Here is a 19507-nt window from a genome sequence, read left to right on the forward strand (position 1 = left end):
CTTGAAAGTTGAGGACCGTAGAAGAATCAGAGAAGAATGATGCTGAACCATCAGGGCGATCAATTGAAGGTCAGTCGAGAATATGAATGGGTCGGAGCTTAAATGTGGGGCCGCTCGAAATGATTACCTCCGCAAAATTTCTCTGCCATTTAACTTACGGCTGCCTCGAACAAAACATTTTCCAGCGATTCACATAAGTGCGCTTTTCTGGCTGAAGATGACGCATTTTGAGGTGCACAGGGGCGGAGATATGGATCGCAACTCTCACCAAACCAGCCTGGTCAAGTGGGAGCTTGCTGATTTAATATTGATTATCTGGACATTATTCTATCATTCAGGTTACGATGTCTTTCAAGTACTTGTGTTTTAAGGTGTTCCAATCTCCTAGTTATCAAAGATGTAAAGCCCTCAATGTGATTGGCTTCGCCAGGCTATGTATGACCTGCCGGCCTAATTGAAGACAAGTCCCTGACGGGGTAGTCAATACTAGACGCATGGTGCGATCAAGGGCACAGGGGAACGTATAGAAATGGTCGGAAATTCTATCCTGTATTTGTTAATATTTTATTCTACCTATCAATAATAGAGAGATACACAATAACTGCGAGGCTTGTATCCGTGCCGCGATTACGAGTGCGACGTCGTAGGCCCAACTTCAAGGCTATCCGGGCGATCCACGTTCGCGCTACTTTCCGTAGAAATCTCTTCGGCCTGGTCAATCCCACGTGGCGCTGAAGAACCTGAAGAAGGTGCAACTGCCATATCTACTGCTCGCTGCCAACGATTGCGACTGTTCTCATTCATTGCGAACTTGGGACTAAAGCTATCGAGAGACTCGAGGCTGTCTGGTGTTTCGGGAAGTCGTGGCTCTTCACCTCTCCACACCAGTAAAGTGCGACCATGAATTCCAGTAGTCGCAAAGATCGCGGTCTTATCGTCGGACCTTCGCCAACTAAAGCAATGCACACCCTCATCTCGCAGCCTTGACGATTGGAAACGGAGGTATGGCATCCCTGATTCCCTTCGCCATATGTCGATGTTGCCGGCTAAGTATCATGAATAACAATGTAATCATATCCAAGAAGCAGCAGCTTACATTTCGTCACACTGAAGATAAATTGATGGTGGTTTCCGCCCATGCAAGTGGGTCCTACATAGTTCTCCGGGTCAAGATGGGGCGTAATGGTCCGTTTCTTGAGTCTAGCTGTAATTTCTGCACCTCTGATTCCAGCGTCTAGCGACCAAATCTGGAAAGCTTTCTAATCATCTTCTCAGTCAACGACGCAGAATAAGGATAGAGAAGAACAACTTGCCTGGTCTTTGTGGGTAATCAATATATCAAGTGCACCCGAAATCGGACAAACGCAGGCAATGTCTTCAAGGACCGGAACTTGGCTATAAATTGAATTTGCATGAATTTAGCAATTACCTTTCGAATTAAAACACACTATATCTCTTCTTGCTTGTCCATATCATATACTTCAATGTTTAGATCAGAAACATCGCGTAATTTGGGAAAGAGCGTGCACTCACTGACGATTCGCCGCTCCGATCGCCCACTTGCTGGTTCACCCTGTACTAGCGACTTGGTAATTAAGACTAAATAGTTATTCTCTCTCTCAATCCCGATCGATCGGATGTGAGTATGTTCAAAGTGATATTCCGCCATCTAAAAATGACGGAAATGAAAGCTGGCACGCATTTGTCAAGGAAGGATTCCTACTAGTTGGGCCAAATCCTTCGGGAATGGTGTAAGTGTGGTTCAAATAAATCGTTGAAAGAAATTAGTACCATTTTGAAGACACAGCTGTGCTCTGCCACTAGAAAAGCTGATACCCATATTATTAACGAGTCATAGTGAACGACAGATGGACTCACCGTCGTCGTCAAACCACGTAACGTCTTTTACCGCGTTATTTCGTACAATAACATGAACTAGCCCCGTGTTCTAGGCAGATAAGAACATTATAATCAGTGAGATAAAAAAAGGGACCCACAAGATCCCAGACGTCAAAGCGCTGTTCAAATTTCACGATGAGCTTTTTTCCCGATGGCGACCTAAAGCTCAATTAACTTTATGATCCGTAGCAAGAGTAGAAGGCAATACCATTTGAGACGTTCGGCGATTACCTTCCCTTCGTGCCACTTATCCATAGAAACCGTTAGAGTCTAGTCCACGATTGAGTAATTTCCGAAAGATGAAGAGATGACGGGCCACCTCCGCGTCAAAAACAGCCGTCCAAGATTTGGCCGTGTTTTCTTTCGTGCTGCACATTCTTGAGTAATCACCATCGTTTTCCTGCGGAAACAGCCCACCAGGTAACCCCAAGCCATTTACCATCATCAGAGTATGATACGTCGCGTATTGTTCCATAACGACCAAGCTCGATTTTTGAAATTGGTTCATCCGGTAAAATGAGTTCGGTAAGAGGAACAGCAGCAGCGCTATTGTCAGACTGAAGTTTAGGTTTCAATTGTCGTTCAGTCTTGTAACCGTGACTACGCTTTCGACTAGCTGCTGCGACGGCGTCCAATGCAGAGTTGACGATGCCGACATTTTTGAACCCTTCCTGTAGCTTTGCCTTTGGTCGATCCGGCAAGTCATGCTCCTGACTCGGTGACTCTTCGAGTTCATCGTTTTTCTCGTCCGCTTGCTCAACATCATCCCGAGGGTGGTCCACTTTTCGAGAAAACGACCAAGGCAAAGCATTTTTGATGGAAACAGCAATTCTGCCGGGAAACAAGGAAATTTCGTTGGATCCTGAATGAATAGAATCACCACTGGATCTGATTGCGTCTGCTTGCTCCTTCGGCGCCATCAAAAATTTGTATAATATCCAAATCAGAATGGCGCCTAAACCGGCGGACGCTAACACCATGGAGGCAATAATGATGTACGGCGTATAGCTGGCCTTTTACGCATTTCATTAATACTATGACGTTATTCCCTTTCATGAAATCATACCTGGTTGGAAGAGAAAGTAAAGACACTTAATCCTGCCGAGAATGTCAAGATAGAAGCCCCAAGTAAGAAACTGTGGGATCCATCCATCCACATTCTGATCCATAACGGAAGCTTGCCAGAATTTGACTGTCTGTGGGCAAGCATTCAGTTCGACTATCATGGATAGTAAGCAGTCCAACCAACGAGCTGATTAACGGCTTAGTCACATCCAATAAGTGGACAAAGGCGCTGTTCAGTACACAGTTCAATGCCGCACCAACGCTGAGGATTAACGACGTGAACCAGAGGGTGTTTACCACGAGAATGATCTTATTTTGGTCGGGTTGCCCCATAGAAATCTGAAGAGTGCTGGCAGTGACTCCGGAAAAGAGAGTGGCTGCTGCTAGGATGTTCGCCAACGTTGTAGATATCCGTGCTTGCTCATTACGAATAGCAGGTACACCTTCAACGACATCAACAACCTCCTCAGTTCAAGACGATTTAAACCCACCAATCGCTGTGAAATCACTCAGTGCCCCTGCTATCTTGTCGAAGTCGGTCTGAAGGTCATAAATAAATTGATGAATATAACGTTGTATCACGGTAGTGTTCAATCGGTCTGCTAACTGAGTGAGTCGCTGCAATAATCACGGATGATACGTACCTGAATAGAATTTGGCGCAAGATGCGCGATACTGGAAATTTTTCGTCAGTAGAATCAATGAGGGCAAGCTCAATAACTCACAGATAAATTATTTTCCAATGTAGAAAACAGAGTTTTCAAACGTGATCCTTGTTCCTATCCGCAGCTCGAGTTTTGACCTGTATCGCGGAGCAGTATATAGGTAAGGGACACACCGTAAACTCTTGGAATTCATCAGTCCTGACGTGGAGTAGGCTGAATGACGCAGCAAGGTTTTGTAAAACTGTTGGTAGCGCATCGAATAAGGGCAGATGTTCCTTGAAATACCGTGACGGGATGTAAAAGCGCTCAGAGCTCGAACCACGAGCTTCGGGTGTACACTCTCTATAAGCCAGTTCATGAAGTTCTGGAACAAGAGCAGTTGCATTACGAAAGAAAATTTCTCGAGTACGCTGTAACATTTCTCGAACCTCCTTGATCGCCGATAAAAGTCCTGTGACATGCCCCAGCCGCAGGGATCCGTTCGCAAACTTGTCCAACTAAGAAATCCGAGTCGTGAGCCTGACTCATGGCGATTAAAAGAACCATGACGTACCTGTATATCGAGATCCTGAATCGTCCTGGAGTCGGGTTAACCAGTGAAGCAAAGGCAATAATTTAAAGCTTACTTACTGCGAGAACAGAAGAAAAGATTCCTTGACGCCATCATCATCGGAGTTCATGGATTCGAAGTATGTTGTCTCTGATTCTTGTGAATGCATATTAAGTACTAAGGCACTGCTTTAGAGCGCAGGATTAGCGGAAACCCGAAAAGCTCACAAAAAAAGAGACTTACGATCACACGAAGAAAAGAGTATTTCCAAGTGAATAACTAAAAAAAGGGATATGCGTATTGCAAAGGAGATATGCGTGTCGAGGAGGAAAAGAGAAAGGAAGTTCAATCCAGAAATCACGACAGGTTCAATTATATCTGTCTATTATTAGTGGTTGGTATTGTAAGCAGCATACTCGACGGAATATCGATCTTTATTACTGACATGGTTGAAACATGAATATTTGATTCGTCCGGTAACCTGTGGAATTCGAGCTTCGGGTGCGTCGAATTTCCACATCCGGGGGAAAGCTGAAGCAGGACGAAACGTAGTAGTAGCCAGGTCAGCAACGAAAAGACTAGAAAGGTCTTCTCCGGTCATAAATTATGGGAGTCAGAAGCACGCTCCAGGCCATCATTCGTAGTGTTGGAGATGCACAGGGTAAGATGGGAGGAGCTTGGAGTATTTGGCTGAATCATAATATACCGAATGACAGTCTGACAGCCTGAGCCAGAATGGCATGACGTAAGTCGATAAATATCTGCTGACCGAATGAACGGGTAAGTCGGATCCTTGAGCTCTAAGCTGCCAGTGTACCATCGTTACCCTCAAATGTGGACCACTAAAAGGCGTGAAGAGCGCATCAATGAGAGGCTCAGGAGAAGTCATTCCGACGACGAATCGAACCCGGACGTTGAGAGAGGTATTCGCGATCTCCACGTCCATCATTGATTTTGGATACCATAGAATTCCTCGTTGGAGAGTGTCACCACGAGACGCTGATTTTGCCAAGCCAGACCATGCCAAAACCGATCGCTCGGCGCCTAAGCAGATAGACCACACCGGAACCACACCGGAACGCGCATAAAGACAGTCAGGAAGAAACCGTGAAGCATGTGAAGGGTGCGCTCGGGGATTTTTTTTCACATGCGCCCTCAACTCGGAAAACTCCGTGCTTGCTGCTTTACTGTCATGACTTTATTTTCTTGACAAGTATACCTCTAACAGCTTCAATACTTAGATTTGCTAGTGCCGCAGTCCTACAAGACCTTAGCACTGGCTTGTTTGTAGTGGTATAAGGATAGATGCAGCTTTTTTTTTTTTTTTTGAAAATAATAAGAAATAAAAAATAAAAATGATCGATTGATCACATAAGTAGCGCCTGCCAGAGTTCGATTCTCGCGGGGGTCATTACTATAAGTCCCAAAAAACTATTTATGCACGACAACAATTCTATCAAAGCACAGCAAACTACAAAATTACGACAACTAGCAAGACAAAAAAACACAGAAAACCAGAAAGCTATGACGACAACAATGCAAAAAGACAGCAACAATATTCACCGACCAATTAGGGGGTATAGGGGGGGAAAGCATTATCGAGCCGTAGTACCAGCGGCTGGGGGTACAATATTCTCCTTATCACTCAACACCTCTCTCGCCACTCCAATTACAGCAACACCCTTTCCCTTCTTCGACACTCCTCCAGTTCCAAATTCAAACACTCTCCTCTTCACAGGACTATCATCAAAGTCGAGACCATCATCTTCCCATTGTTCCTGCGGCATCACTTGATCAAGAAGACTTGGCTGCAACTGGAGTTTATGTGTTTCCAAACGTAGAGGAGTTTCAAAGACATTCTTCCCAGAATCAAGTTCGGATACTATATTTTGTGGTTTCTCTGCGAAAATTGATGATACACCTCCAGATGACGGTCTTGGTGATCTGACTTTTGATGGCGTAAGACCCAACGAATCGAATTTACTGACGAATGCAGCAAGAGCTCGACGTTCTTCTTCGAGTTTCTTCCGTACTCGCTTCTCCTTATCAAGTTGCTTGACCAACTCCTCCCCCCATCTCTCTTTCTCCTCCCTCTTCCTGACTTCCTCATCGAACTTGTCTTTCCACTCCTTCTCTACATCCTCCTTCACAGCTCGCAAAGGTTCACCCAAATTCCCCTCATATCCCTTCACCACAATCTCCAATTCCTTAATCGTCTTCGTTTGTTCAGCGATAAGTCTATCCTTTTCGTTTTCAGATGCACCCGCATCAAGAGGTGGACGTGAAAGAAGACTAGCTTCAAGTGAAAGAATTTGATTAGCTTGCGATTCCAACTGCGTACGTGCAGCAAGAAGCTCTTGCTGCAACTGGTATGGTGACATATCGAAATCGATTTTGGTTGGACTAGCAGGGCGTGATTCCTCGCCTTTGGCCTCGTCGACAGCTTGAGATTCGGATGTCAGGATGAGGTTGGTGAGTTGTTGAATACGGTTATTGAGATCCCGCATGGCTTTAGTTTCGGCGAGTTGCTATAGGCGCGATCATTAGTTGTTTAACGTTGGTTAAGGCAGTTCAACGAACCTCTTGGGCGGATAGGCGACGCGCTCTGACCGGAGCCTCTGCCTCTCGCTCAGCGAGACGTCTCTTGAGGTCTTCGATCTCCTTCCTATAACGCTCAATCAGAGCTTCAGTATCGATAACCTCTTTCTTCTGGGCATGAAGCTGTAAGAAGACATTAAATAAATAAAAAAGTCAAGTATACAATGGTTGAACCACATACATGGACGTTCTTGATACGTTTAGCAAATTGTAGAGTACTCATACTCTCCCCAATTGCACCAGGATCGGGATTCAAAGTGCAAACTACGCTGATCCGAGCATTACCAGACAACGACGGTTGTAGCATACGAGTCAACTTGGAATTGCGGAATGGGACATGATCACTTTTGGTGGAATAAGCTCATGGAACTATCAGAGGCCGTCAGTTTACTCACCTTTTGCGCTTGCTTGCATTATCTGACAGCGTCCCAATCACAGTACCGAGGGTAAGTAAACTACGGTGTTTATATTAGATAAGTGTCACCTTCATTTTGGAAAAACGGTTACACACCTCGTATTGATGTATCTACCCTCCCGAGTCCGCTCCTTATCAGAAGTCGCCTTCTCGGAACCCGCAAGATCGATCAAACTCTAAAGAAGCGATCAGGGCGGTAACTTCAACACAAAAGTTATACTCACCAAGACCGAGGTCTGAACACTACGACCACCCCGCGCTTGTAGCTTAGAACCACCTGACCCAGGTGTCTGTCTTCCATTCAAGCCGGGAGTTTGGCGGCCACCAGCAGCTGGAGTTTGTCGGCCGGTGGAAATAGAGTCGCCATCGTCTTCACCGGTCCCACGTTCTCGACTCTCGATCACAAGTCGAAAGACGCTGTGACTGCGGCTACTGCGATCATTCCAATCCGTACATGCCGTCCTCCGATTTCCTTCTCCACGTTTTAACACTTCTTTTACCCCTTTCAGACTTGTCACGACTTCCTCACGTAAGGGCGTCAAGATAATATCGCTACCACCACCGCCTTGGATCTGCACAGGACTGGCAGCGGCCATGGAAGGAGGGGCAAGGAGATCGTGGATGTTTTCGTTGTAGATCTCCAAATATGAACATCGGAGGAGATATTCCCGAGTGGGAGTTTGACGAATGAAACCAAATACATCGCGCATAGCTCTTGGTATAATACCAGGCTCGTCATCGCCTCCACTTAGAGTATAGGTTTTGCCAGACGCAGTCTGACCGTAGGCAAATACAACAGCATTATAGCCGTCCATGGCTGCATGGACATGAGACCTGGCGACAGTGGTATAAACAGGCTTGTTGGGTGAGCCAGTAAGAACGGCATCGAAGTTGAAGGAAACAGGATTACTATTTGAAGCAGGGTTCTTGGTGTAGTTTGGATCGAGCTTGATGTTATTTGTCGAAGGGGACATATTCCATGCCGTCTGGCCCTCTGAAGAACGAACACTTAGAAAGAATGTTCAGTCGTTTGAACACATATATGGACTGTAAGGTAGTCTCACCGAACTGAAACCATGACTTTATCGTGTTTGCCATGATCCTGCATGGCAGCGTCAAGCCAAGCTTGGTCGATTTCTCCAGATACTTCAGCGTCCTCGATCATCTGGTAATCCACTAGTACCTGCTCTGGATCGACATTGCTTACGTCCATTTCACTGGTCGCGGGCATGAGGGAGGGACTTTCAGCCCCTTTTCGCGGCGTGCGCGGAGATGCAGGAGTCTGAGGACGACTAGCGGATCCATTCCTCCTCGATGGAGATGCTGGTACAGAGGAAAGTACAGACTTAGTCTTGGAGAAATTCTTGCTTCGCGTTTCGACTGAAAGTGGTGTTTTGTATCGTTTGTGAGTCGATGCGAGCAGACTATTAGGTGTCACGGATTTCAACAGCCGGTTAGAGAGGTCAGACGCCGTCGACGCTGTCGACGATGACGACAGCGACGGACGGTGCGGCATGCCTGAGCCTGACCTTGAGATGTGTGCGGGTTAGAGACCAACTGGGACAAACCGTGCGAAAGAGGCGCGACGCGGCCATGTGATGCGACTTAATTCATCTCGTGATCATGACCGACAGATCTGAGATTGTCATCACCCTATGTTCCAAGTGTTATCTGAAACGGGCGCCTGTTGACACACACATCGCTGGGATCTGGATAGTTTACATATAGGAGGGACAAGGCGTACAACAAATTGCTATAATAGATACAGGACTCCATACTTGATGATAGCTATTCCACAAACTCAATGTAGAGACAAGAAGATATACTACGAAAACCACCGATAAGCGTGAAGTAGGAAGTTTGAAACGAGTATACGCATATGAAAGCAGACACTTCTAGCGTCAGCTTTGAATCGACCGAGATCTACTAGACGTACGATGGACACTCGAGAGTAACTGCGACAAATTAATGGCGGGGGAACCATACTGGATACGCCAAAACGGCAAGAACTATGCCCACAACACCAAACAGGACTGTATGAAGAACAGCAAATGGGAAACTCGTCCAAAGCGCAAGCCTCCTGCTCGTAAATTCTCCATTGACACTTCGAGCGAACACACCACGTTTCGAGCGAAGACCAGGTATTGGTCCACGGTAACCGCCGCTGAAGGCTTTCAGCGCGGAGAGCGTGAATTTGTCCACGTTCTCATTAATGGCTTTTCGGTCAAGCGGAGGATATGATACTCTCGTTTCATCATCAATTTTATCCAAAAGCATCGAGGTAGAGATCCAATTTGTATTCATTGAACCACGGGTCAGATTGATTGGGTCGTCAGACATGATCGTTGTGTTGAGAATGATAGAAAATAAGGTACGAGCGGCTTCTAGGTTAATGTTACCGGGGGATGGAACATTTGCATCAGAATGAATTGTGATGTCGGGTTCTGTATGATTGGCAGTAGGGCGGAGGAGGACTCTTCGAGACAAGAGGTTGAGGTTGGGATCGCAAACAAGGAGAGTGGCAAGCGGAGCTCGAAGGGATCTGAGAGCGGTGAAGCGACTTGTGAATCCGTCAGGGTTGTAGATAGCCGGAAGGTCACTGAGGTCAATCCAGGAGTTGTTCGATGTCGAGTTTAATGTAGGTGAGATAGTGGCATTCGCTCCTAAGAAGAGGTAGACAGAGTCGCCAGTGAAATTATCATCCTCGGGTATCAAGAATACGATACTCGAACCGCGCCCTAATTGGAGTTGCCATTAGACCTGATAAACGAAAGTAGAGGTCTGAGTACTTACGCACAATGCGTGAATCCAAGATGTCGGTAGCATTTGAACCAACCCTTGCACTCCAAGTCATATTTCCAATTGTCACAGTGTCACCGGAGTAGTCGTCAGGTGCTTGCCACTGGCAGTCATGGTGGAAAGAGAGGACATCCGACTCGTATACGACTTTGTTCGTCACATTGAGTTCTTCGGTTGGAAGTGGAATAAGGAGATTAGGTGGTGCAACGAAGCTCCAAGGGGAATTATACAGCTGCTCGAGCCTCACAATCATATTGGACTGCAGACGACGGTCAAGGAACGCTTGGCTTCTGGTGTCCGTCGCGTCTGCATTGAGGTCGAAAGTGGATATTAAACCAATTGGCAACGAACGCTCGGAACCCACTCCATCAGACACTGTAATGGCTGAGTTTCCGACTATGCGAAGAACAATCAGGGCCGGATAGGCCAGTAATGTAACTTTAAACATCATTCCAGAATGAAAAAAGTCAGACACAGGCTTCGTGATAACGGAGAATAAGTCAGTTTTCTCCAAGTCCTGCCATGTGGCCTTCTCCCTGCTAAACTCAACAGAGCAGATGTGGAGAGCTAGCGCAACTGCGGCGCTCTGCCACAGTGAGAAGAGGGCAGTGAAACCACTCCTAATCGTCGTGTCTTCACCGGCCAAATTAAGCCAAGGCAGGGGGCGTGGATGGACGTAGCAATACCACGATAGCGCCGTGAATATGGCTTGCATAAAGAAAAAAATCAAATAACGGGCCAGATGATTCGACTGAGATCCATGGGCAGTTTGTAATGTGCTGGCGTGATCGGGACGGTTGATATCAGGTACCGATTGATACTGAGGCATTTGAGGGGAGGAGGAGGGAGGAGAGGATCGAAAATGCTGCTTGAACGGTATCATTGAGCCTTCATATGTAAGTTTGCAAGCCCGAAGCACGCCCAAAGAACGTTTCCAATTAACAGCATTTAGCTGTACAGTGTAGCTCCACAAAAAAACCCAACACCAGTTCCTGACGCAGATCGCCGGTGATAGTAATCAAGTAAGTGCCAAAAGTAGGAAACATTACGCTTTACAGGTGCCATTTCTATTAGGGAGTTGATGCTGTGGATATATAAGTTAATTTCAAAGAATAATGCGCTTAAAATTTCAGACGTTGCCGAGTTCCATCGGGAGCGCTGATAAAAATAACATGCTTTTAGCGTTAATCGCCTTCTTGATCTACTGAATTAGCATGAGGGTTGACTATCGCTATTGTTCCAAATAGAGCTTGATGCATGAATTGACCGAATAACGTACCGAGGCCGACCCGCTGACTTCTCGCGACATGATGAATGAGTGATTCATCCCGCTCCATTACCGGAACTAACTTGTGTTACGAAGCAGATAAGGTCGGAATCTCTATTCATATTGAAGTTGTACTGGGACACTGGAGGATTGCCTCAATTGAAGGAAGAAATAATACGAAGAAAAAGGCATGGGACCTGCTACATACCAGGAGTAAGGAGCGGGAAAATCGGAACTGAGCTGAATCTTTGACGCTGTACCGCTACCCTCGGGATCAATTATGGGCTTTAAAGAGACATGAAGAACGCCACGCGCCAATAAGAAGCCCAACACGTTTAATCCAATGATTTCGGCACATATTGAGCAGCTAGAATGTTGACGGATTACATTCCTGTGAAAACCTTTGAATTCAAATCTCACAATAGAATTCCTCGTTCGAGCACGTTGAAGATTATTGTCAAAGGCAGTCCATCCACGCCAAGAGCAAGCCAAAACCTCGCGACGACAGCGACGGCAAGCTCTGGCAAGAGACCAACTGAGACAAACCGTACGAAATTCAAAGGGACGCGACGCGGTCATGTGCTACTGCTTAATTTATCTCGTGATCAAAATCAGTCGTGGGGCTCTTCTAGCTTCGCAGAGTCAGGGACCCGATTGAAGGAATCATTTCAATAGTATTCCTTCCAGCTCTGCGTGCTTCGAACCAACCGCTTGCATTCCATTTCATTGTCGATGTCCACAGAGATTCCCACTGCATTTGGTTCGTACTACACGTCAGTTCTGCTTGCAGAGTCGGATTAACTGTGACCTTGCGTTTAGCAGGGGGAAGGTCATTCGATTATACATACTCGGATGACGGCGGTATCAAAGAGTCATTTCTTGTTTTTTCGTCGTAAGTCGAGATTGAGTTCTGGTTTTTTGTTTCGTTATTTACCTCTTCTCCAGGAAGGCTTATGAATTGGATAAACAGGTAAGCTAGCACTACGAAATTTTCACGTGCTGCGTTCATTGTGTGTTCTTATCAGCTGGGGCAATTAGCAAACGGCTGCCTGAGACTTGGCCGAGTCGCGGGTCTGTTATTGGCAATCAAGAGCACCCGAGAAAGGCTGAGGCGTACTCGCGAAGTTTTCTTTCACAACGCTACTGCTCTTGTTCCAGAACTGTTTGAACTAGCCCGCGAGGATTGTAACTCCAAATCTGGTGTTTCGAACTCTGAGCGATTTCATATCTCGTCGCAGTACTTTCAACATTTGCCACTCTTCGACATGTTACCAACTGTTTTAGAAGAACTCGCTACATCGTTTCACCTACTTCATGTCAGGATTGACGAATTCCGAGAATTTACGGTACGCCTTCGCTTCAACCTGGCCTACAACTAGAACTCAAATTCCTGAAAGGACGAAGGATTATTGCTGAAGTCTTTATTAATGACACTTGATCGTGATCTTATGGTGGGTCTTTGATGTACCTCCAAAAGCACCACGGTTGATCAAGACTTCGTAGTATCGCGCATCTTGTGCCAGATTTTATTCAGGTACGTATCTCTCACCTGTTTACGAAAATCTTCTCATTATCGTTTCAGGCAGATTGAACACTCCGCTGATCCAGCGTTATGTTCATCAGTTTATAAATGAACTCCAGGTGGACTTCGAGAAGGTAACAGCCGCGGTAGGCGAGTTTGCAGCAGTTGGTGAGTTCGGATTCTCAACGATCGAGAAGTACCTTAGTGTTGTTTCAAAGGTGTATCTGCAATTAGCCACGAGCAAGTACGATCTTCTTTAAACTTGACAAACATCTTGACAGTATCAACGTTCTTCTCGGGCGTTACTGCAAGCACACTCCAGATGTCCACGAGTGCCTCTGATGATAAAGATGATACAATTCTTCTTGCCAACCTGCTTTGGTTTTTGTCCATGATTTTCAGTGTCGGAGCGGCGTTGAACAGCCTCTTAGCCATGGCTTGGAAAGCCACGCGATCGTAAGCTGGATTTTTCTACTCGGGGTGGTGATGTTAGTATTGATTACACCTCTCAGGGGTTCTCGCGGTAGCAAGCTGCCCTTTTGGGTCACAATGTGGATAGATGGATCACAACTCCTCTTCCTTGGGATCTCCATTTTGACATTCTCAGCGGGATTGATCGTTTTTGCTTTCGCTTCCAGCCAGGTATGATTTATTGAGGCCGACAGGCAGCATCCTTATCGAATTAACAAGCACACAACAGGCTTCGTACACCCCTTACCTTGTTGTTGTTTCTACTTCGGTGACCTTCATTGGTCTGGTGGCCATTCTGCTTTGGATGTTATACGAGATGGTGGTCTCGCCTGCCTTAAAGCAGCAAGCTGACATTATCAGATCCAGCGGTGACTCAGTCCATTCAGAATCTAGTAAGATATCCTTGGTTCCCGGCGGCATCGCGTCTGCTATTTCCAACGCTTTACCGTTTCTCAGGTTCCAGCGGGATCTGCCCCAGGAAGATGTTGAGCAAGTGGAGGAGAAAGACGATGAATTTGAAGGATCACCGACTCAGAAGCATAACTTGCAGGATCAATTGAAGATGAAGCTGCAGGACAGAGTCAAAAGTGTCAGCATCATCAACTCCACATTGAGTGCCTTTGCAGCAGCAGGTCAAGAGAAGAAACGTGGTCGCCACGAGAGGCGACGACAGTTAAAGCCTAAGCTCCGGATTGGCGATAGCTCTGCCGCTATTCCGCTGACCGAACTAACCTTATCGGACGAACCAATTTCAATACTCGAGTTTCATCGTTATGGAACAATACGCGATGTAGCTTACTCTGACGATGGAAAATGGCTTGCAATCACCTGGTGAGCTGTTTCGACTAGAACGCGATGACGATTACTTAAGAAAGTGAAGTGCGAAAGAACATACACCACAGTCGTGGACAGCTGTGTTTGATGCGGAGGTGGCCCGTCATTATCTCCATCTTTCAGCATTCACTCAATCGTGGAATAGACTCTAACAGTTCTTCTGGACGCATGGCACGAAGGGAGGGTAGTTTCCGAATATCTCAAATGGTATTGCTCCATACTCTTCTACAGACCATGAAGTTAATTGAAATATAGGTCGCCATCGGGGAAAAAGCTCATTGTGAAATTTGAACACCGCTTGGATGTCTGGGATCTTGTGGGTCCCATATTCACGTTTCACCAATTATGTAGTTTTTATTTGCCCTAGGATGCGAAGGTGCTTCATATCATTGAAAGACACCACATGGTGCAAGACGTTGCGTGGTTTGATGAAGACGGTGAGTCCATCTGTTGTTCACTTTGACTCGTTACTAATATGGATATCAGTATTTCTAGTAGCAGAGCACAGCTGTGTCTTCAAAATGGTGCCTTTTCTTCCAATGATTGTTTCTGAATTACGCTTACACCCTTCTCGAAGGATTTAACCCGAGTAGTAGGAATCTTTTTTCACAACGCGCGCCAGCTTTCATCTCCTTCATTTTTTAGATGGCAGTATATCGCTTTGAACGTAATCACATCCGATCGATTGGGGTTGAGATGAAAAATCACTATCTAGTATTAATTACGCGTGTAGCCAAGTCGCCGGAACAGTTCGAACCCGCATGTGGGCGTTCGGAGAAGCGAATCGTCAGTGAGTACCCCTCCCTCTGTCGAATTACTTGACGTTTCTGATCCGAGCATCAAAGTATATGATATGGGCAAACAGGAAGAAATATAGTGCGTTTTTCATCTCAAAATATTTAATTGCTAAATTACAATTCCACTGGTAGCCAAGTCCCGGTCCTTGAAGACATTTCTTGCATTTATCCGATTCCGGATGAACTTGATATATTGATTACCCACAAAAACCAGGCAAGTTAGTCCTCTCTGTCCTTGTGCTCTATCGTTAAACGGATGAATGGTTAGAAAGCTTTCCAGCTTTGGTCGCTAGACGCTGGGGTTAGAGGTGCACAAATTACAGCTAAACTCAAGAAACGAATTGTTACACCGCATCATGACCCGGGTGACTACATTGGGCCCACTTGTATAGGCGGGAACTACAATCAGTTTGTTTTTAATGTGACGACATGTAAGCCACCGCTTTCTTAGTTATGACTATACTAATGCATGATGCTTACTTGAAGCCGGCGATATCGACATATGGCGAAGGGAATCTGGGATGCCATACCTACGTTTCCAGTCACCAATACTGCGAGAAGAAGGTGAAGGTGTACATTGCTTTAGCTGGCGAAGGTCCGACGATGAGACTGCGACGTTCGCGACTGCTGGAATTCAAGGTCACACTTTATTGGTATGGCGAGGTGAAGAGTTGCTACTTCCCAAAACGCCAGCCAGCCTCGAGTCTCTTAATCGCTTTAGTCCCAAGTTTGCAACGAACGAGAGAAATCGGGCTCGATGGCAGCGAGCAGCCAATATGTCGCTTGTACCTTCTTCAGGTTCCTTATCACCGCGTGAAATCGAGAGGATTGACGAGTCAGTTACGGAGGTTAATCCGGAAGAGGACCTGCATGCTAGATCCTGAACTTGCTCCTTCATGTAGTACTGTCACGGATATTTGCTTAGTAGTTAGTGTATGCCGCCTTGCATTATCGAAAATCAGATTTATCGTTTAATAAATCCACCTTCAAGTTCCAAGCAGGTTATCAAAATTCGGGGAAACACCCTTTTCTATTCTCCGATGAGGGCCATCCATTGCGCCATACCTGATCGTTCCTCAGTTTGAATGATCTATATATGATCAAAATTCACCGCCTGCGATTTCTTGATCTCCTAATTCCCAACTTCACAGAGCAGCTGTCCCGCAAACAAGTTAATAAACAGAATACATTCATTTCGAGAAAGTGGTAATCCGAGTTGCTACAAAGCTGAGATCGTGGTGAAGTAAGTTACTCCATATAAAGTCCCTTTTTTCTATGCCATTCTTCCAATGAAAGTTCGCCATAATCATCTTATCGTTCCTTTTCTGCCTCCTTGGAGGTGCACATAATGTTAATGAGGCTTGGAATTCAACTTGATGCATACCTATAAATCACGGAGGAATGATACGATCAGTTCTTGCTGTGGCACCCAAACACAGCACATCATCTCACGCACAGACATTTATACTGTCAGAGGCTCTGGAGGAGTCGTTTGCATTCAACACAACCCTCCTCTAGCTTCGCAAGAGTCGGGGATAGTGTCTCCGAAAACTTCACCCACCAGCCATGTTTATGATTCTCTGTCGAAAACACCCCCTATAATTTACTATTCCGTTCCTATCGCCTCAAGCTATGCAGAGTGTTGTCTGTAACGGGCGCCTTTCAGCACACATACGCCATTCTTGGGATCTAAAGGGTTCAAATATGGGAGTGTAAAATCAACGACTGTTTGAATAGCTACACAATCAATACTTGATAATCGCTATTCCACAGACTCAATGTAGAGACAGGAAGATGTACAAGAAGTGTAAAGGAGGACATTAAAACGATTATACGCATATGAAAGCAGACACGTCGGCTTTGAATCGACCGGGATCTACTTGCCATACAATGGAGAGTGTCCATGTCAGATCAGAGACGGGGGATCCCCATTGGATACGCCAAAACGGCAAGCACTATGCCCACAACACCGAACAAGACCGTATGAAGAACAGCAAATGGGAAACTCGTCCAAAGCGCAAGTCTCCGACTCGTAAATTCTCCATTGACGCTTCGAGCGAACACACCACCTTTCGAACGAAGACCGGGTAATGGTCCCCGATAACCACTGGTGAAGGCTTTCAACGCAGAGAGTGTATACTTGTCCACGTTCTCATTGATGGCTTTTCGGTCAAGCGGAGGATATGATACTCGTGTTTCATCATCAATTTTATCCAAAAGCATCGTAGTAGAGATCCAATTTGTATTCATTGAACCACGGGTGAGATTAATCGGGTCGTCAGACATGATCGTCGTGTTGAGTACGGTAGTGAACAAGGCACGAGCCGCTTGAGGATTTATGTTACCAGGGGAGGGAACATCTACATGAGATAGAATGGTGATGTCGGGTTCTGAGTGATTGGCAGTAGGGCGGAGAAGGACTCTTCGAGACAAGTATTCGAGGTCGGGACGACAAACAAGGAGTGTGGCGAGTGGAGCTCGAAGGGATCTGAGAGTGGTGAAACGACTTGTGAATCCATCAGGGTTGTAGATAGTCGGAAGGTTACTGAGGTCAATCCAGGTGTTGTTCGAGGTCGAGTTCAATGTAGGTGAGATGGTGGCATTTGCTCCCAGGAAAAGATAAACCGAGTCGCCAGTGAAATTATCATCTTCGGGTATCAGGAAGATGATACTTGAACCGCGTTCTAATTGAAGGTGTCACCAGACCCGATAAACGAAAACAGAAGTCTAAGTACTTACCCACGATGCGTGAATCCGAGAGGGCGGTTGCATTTGAACCAATCCTCGCAGCCCAAGTCCTATTTTCGACCGTTACGGCGTTATCGGAGTAGTTGTCGGGTGCTTGCCATTGGCAGTCATGGTGGAAGGAGAGGACGTCCGACTCGTATATAACTTTGCTCGTCAAATTGAGTTCTTCGGTTGGGAGAGGGATAAGGAGATTGGGTGGTGCAACGAATCCCCAGGGGGATTTGTACAGCTGCTCGAGCCTCACAATCATATTGGACTGCAGACGACGCTCAAGGAATGCTTGGCTTCTGATATCCGTAGAGTCTGTAGTGAGGCTGAAAGTGGATATTAAACCGATCGGCAAGGACCGCTCGGAACCCACTCCATCAGACACTGTAATGGCTGAGTTTCCGACGATGCGAAGAATGATCAGCGTCGGATAGGCCAATAACGCAACTTTGAATATGTTTCCAGAATGAATGAAGTCTGACACAGACTTCGTGATGACGGAATGCCAGTTGTCTGTCACTGTGGTCCCCGGATCATTACGCGTGGCTTTCTCCCTGGTAAACACAACGGAACAAATTTCGAGAGCTAGGGCAACTGCGGCGCTCTGCCACAACGAGAAGAGTGCAGTGAAACCACTCCTAATTGTCGTATCCTCAACGGACATATTCAACCAAGGCAGGAGGCGCGGATGAACGTAGCAATACCAGGATAGCGCGGTGAAGATGGCTTGCATGAAGAAAAAGATTAAATAACGCGTCAGATGAGTAGGCCGAGGTTCATGGGAAGTCGAGGATGCGTCAACTTCATCGGAAGGGCTGCTTTCAGCCAACTCTTGAGACTTGCGCATTTGTGGAGAGGAGGAGGAGGAAGAAGAAATGCTTGACCGGTCTTATTTAGCTATAATATATATGTGCACAGTGCGCACGCCATACTATAGTTAGTTAGGCCTAGTGCCTTCTGTGCTGCTGTTCAAGAAGCCGAATAAAAGATAATGAAAAATGCTCAACACTGACACTAGTCCTGATGCAGATTAGCCCGTGATAGTAATCAAAATAAACACCAGAGGGATAAACGCCGCGCTTTGCAGGCAGTGCCGATTCTACCACTTGAGAGTTTGTGCTGTAAAATACATTAGTTTAGTCACTTATAGAGTTACGACGTCTTACTTGGGCTAAAGGGACTGGTTTTTCGAATAGTCACTCCTACTTCCATGCCCTGGATTGCCACAGGCAGTGCTCATGAAAAGAAAACGATTTAGCGTTGATCGCCTATTTAATCTACAAATTAGAGTGGGGTGCTAGAACAGCGCCGTGCTGTTCCATTGCTATTGTTCAACACACTGAAGCTCGACGGATTTAGTTAAATAACTTCATACCGAATAACCGGCCGACTGGCCGATTGCACCTACCCTACCACATATGAACGAGCCATTTATCCCAATCTACGAACGGAACCGACTTGTGTTACAAACTGGCCAGTAGAAGTCGGAATCTCTGTTGATACGGAAGTTGAAAGCGATTTTTGATTTGCGAACCACTGAGTGGGGATACCCGAAGGGTCGCCTCAATTGTAAGAAGTTAAATGAGGTGAAAAGCATGAGGCCTGATACATACCTGCTTGTCAAGAGATGAAGAAGGAACGGAAAAATCGGAACTATGAGCTCAACGTTGAAATTTTCGGCCCTGCATCATTGCCCTCGGAAGTAAGTGTTGGCATGTGGGCCACAATAAGACATGAAGCTATGAAGCACTGCGGGCGCCAATGAGAAACCCAACACGTTGTTGGGTCGGTGGTTTTCCGGCCTCCGCAGGGTCATGATGATACTATTGATCATGAACGGCGGTTCTCGAAATCTGTAATCAATAGTGTAAATAGCTACAAACACCAAT

The 19507-nt window shown here is 46.1% G+C and overlaps 5 protein-coding genes across 5 annotated transcripts; 1 reads left to right on the forward strand and 4 right to left on the reverse strand.

The window, feature by feature from the left end:
• Positions 1 to 627: 627 nt before the first annotated feature.
• AGABI2DRAFT_179494 (hypothetical protein) lies at positions 628 to 4348 on the reverse strand (the record flags this gene model as incomplete). Its single annotated transcript, XM_006462849.1, has 16 exons — positions 628 to 1046; positions 1097 to 1247; positions 1365 to 1395; positions 1449 to 1479; positions 1534 to 1669; positions 1792 to 1829; positions 1879 to 1948; positions 1998 to 2058; positions 2290 to 2912; positions 2966 to 2997; positions 3222 to 3407; positions 3456 to 3563; positions 3609 to 3639; positions 3803 to 4126; positions 4183 to 4207; positions 4260 to 4348. The coding sequence occupies 16 exons, from the start codon at positions 4346 to 4348 to the stop codon at positions 628 to 630; spliced, it is 2355 nt and encodes a 784-aa protein (XP_006462912.1).
• A 1426-nt stretch (positions 4349 to 5774) lies between these two features.
• Positions 5775 to 8738, reverse strand: AGABI2DRAFT_72311 (hypothetical protein; the record flags this gene model as incomplete). The annotated part of the gene is made up of 6 exons (XM_006462850.1): positions 5775 to 6707; positions 6760 to 6900; positions 6959 to 7121; positions 7289 to 7368; positions 7417 to 8200; positions 8257 to 8738. Coding segments are annotated over 6 exons (2583 nt in total), but the record flags the coding sequence as incomplete, so codon positions are not given.
• A 419-nt stretch (positions 8739 to 9157) lies between these two features.
• Positions 9158 to 10706, reverse strand: AGABI2DRAFT_119747 (hypothetical protein; the record flags this gene model as incomplete). Its single annotated transcript, XM_006462851.1, has 2 exons — positions 9158 to 9930; positions 9986 to 10706. The coding sequence occupies 2 exons, from the start codon at positions 10704 to 10706 to the stop codon at positions 9158 to 9160; spliced, it is 1494 nt and encodes a 497-aa protein (XP_006462914.1).
• Positions 10707 to 11990: 1284 nt separating this feature from the next.
• AGABI2DRAFT_119748 (hypothetical protein) lies at positions 11991 to 15766 on the forward strand (the record flags this gene model as incomplete). The annotated part of the gene is made up of 21 exons (XM_006462852.1): positions 11991 to 12018; positions 12078 to 12150; positions 12204 to 12228; positions 12284 to 12604; positions 12656 to 12709; positions 12762 to 12792; positions 12841 to 12948; positions 13062 to 13236; positions 13293 to 13422; positions 13481 to 14082; positions 14132 to 14180; positions 14231 to 14292; positions 14341 to 14401; positions 14453 to 14522; positions 14572 to 14609; positions 14663 to 14677; positions 14731 to 14875; positions 14931 to 14961; positions 15015 to 15100; positions 15155 to 15313; positions 15369 to 15766. The coding sequence occupies 21 exons, from the start codon at positions 11991 to 11993 to the stop codon at positions 15764 to 15766; spliced, it is 2661 nt and encodes an 886-aa protein (XP_006462915.1).
• An 822-nt stretch (positions 15767 to 16588) lies between these two features.
• On the reverse strand, positions 16589 to 18669 carry AGABI2DRAFT_193977 (hypothetical protein). The gene is made up of 3 exons (XM_006462853.1): positions 18632 to 18669; positions 17622 to 18575; positions 16589 to 17566 (listed from the first exon to the last, which is right to left on the reverse strand). The coding sequence occupies exons 2-3, from the start codon at positions 18463 to 18465 to the stop codon at positions 16794 to 16796; spliced, it is 1617 nt and encodes a 538-aa protein (XP_006462916.1). The 5' UTR covers positions 18466 to 18575; positions 18632 to 18669; the 3' UTR covers positions 16589 to 16793.
• Positions 18670 to 19507: the final 838 nt, after the last annotated feature.

The sequence above is a fragment of the Agaricus bisporus genome (genome assembly GCF_000300575.1).
Source record: "Agaricus bisporus var. bisporus H97 unplaced genomic scaffold AGABI2scaffold_7, whole genome shotgun sequence".
NCBI lineage: Eukaryota > Fungi > Basidiomycota > Agaricomycetes > Agaricales > Agaricaceae > Agaricus > Agaricus bisporus.

Bases quoted from the DNA above. Each gene is read 5' to 3' on its own strand.
- AGABI2DRAFT_193977 (XM_006462853.1), bottom strand. From the start codon at position 18,465: ATGCGCAAGTCTCAAGAGTTGGCTGAAAGCAGCCCTTCCGATGAAGTT. The intron at 17,567-17,621 runs GTAAGTACTTAG...ACCTTCAATTAG, and splicing joins CTCGGATTCACGCATCGTGG to AACGCGGTTCAAGTATCATC.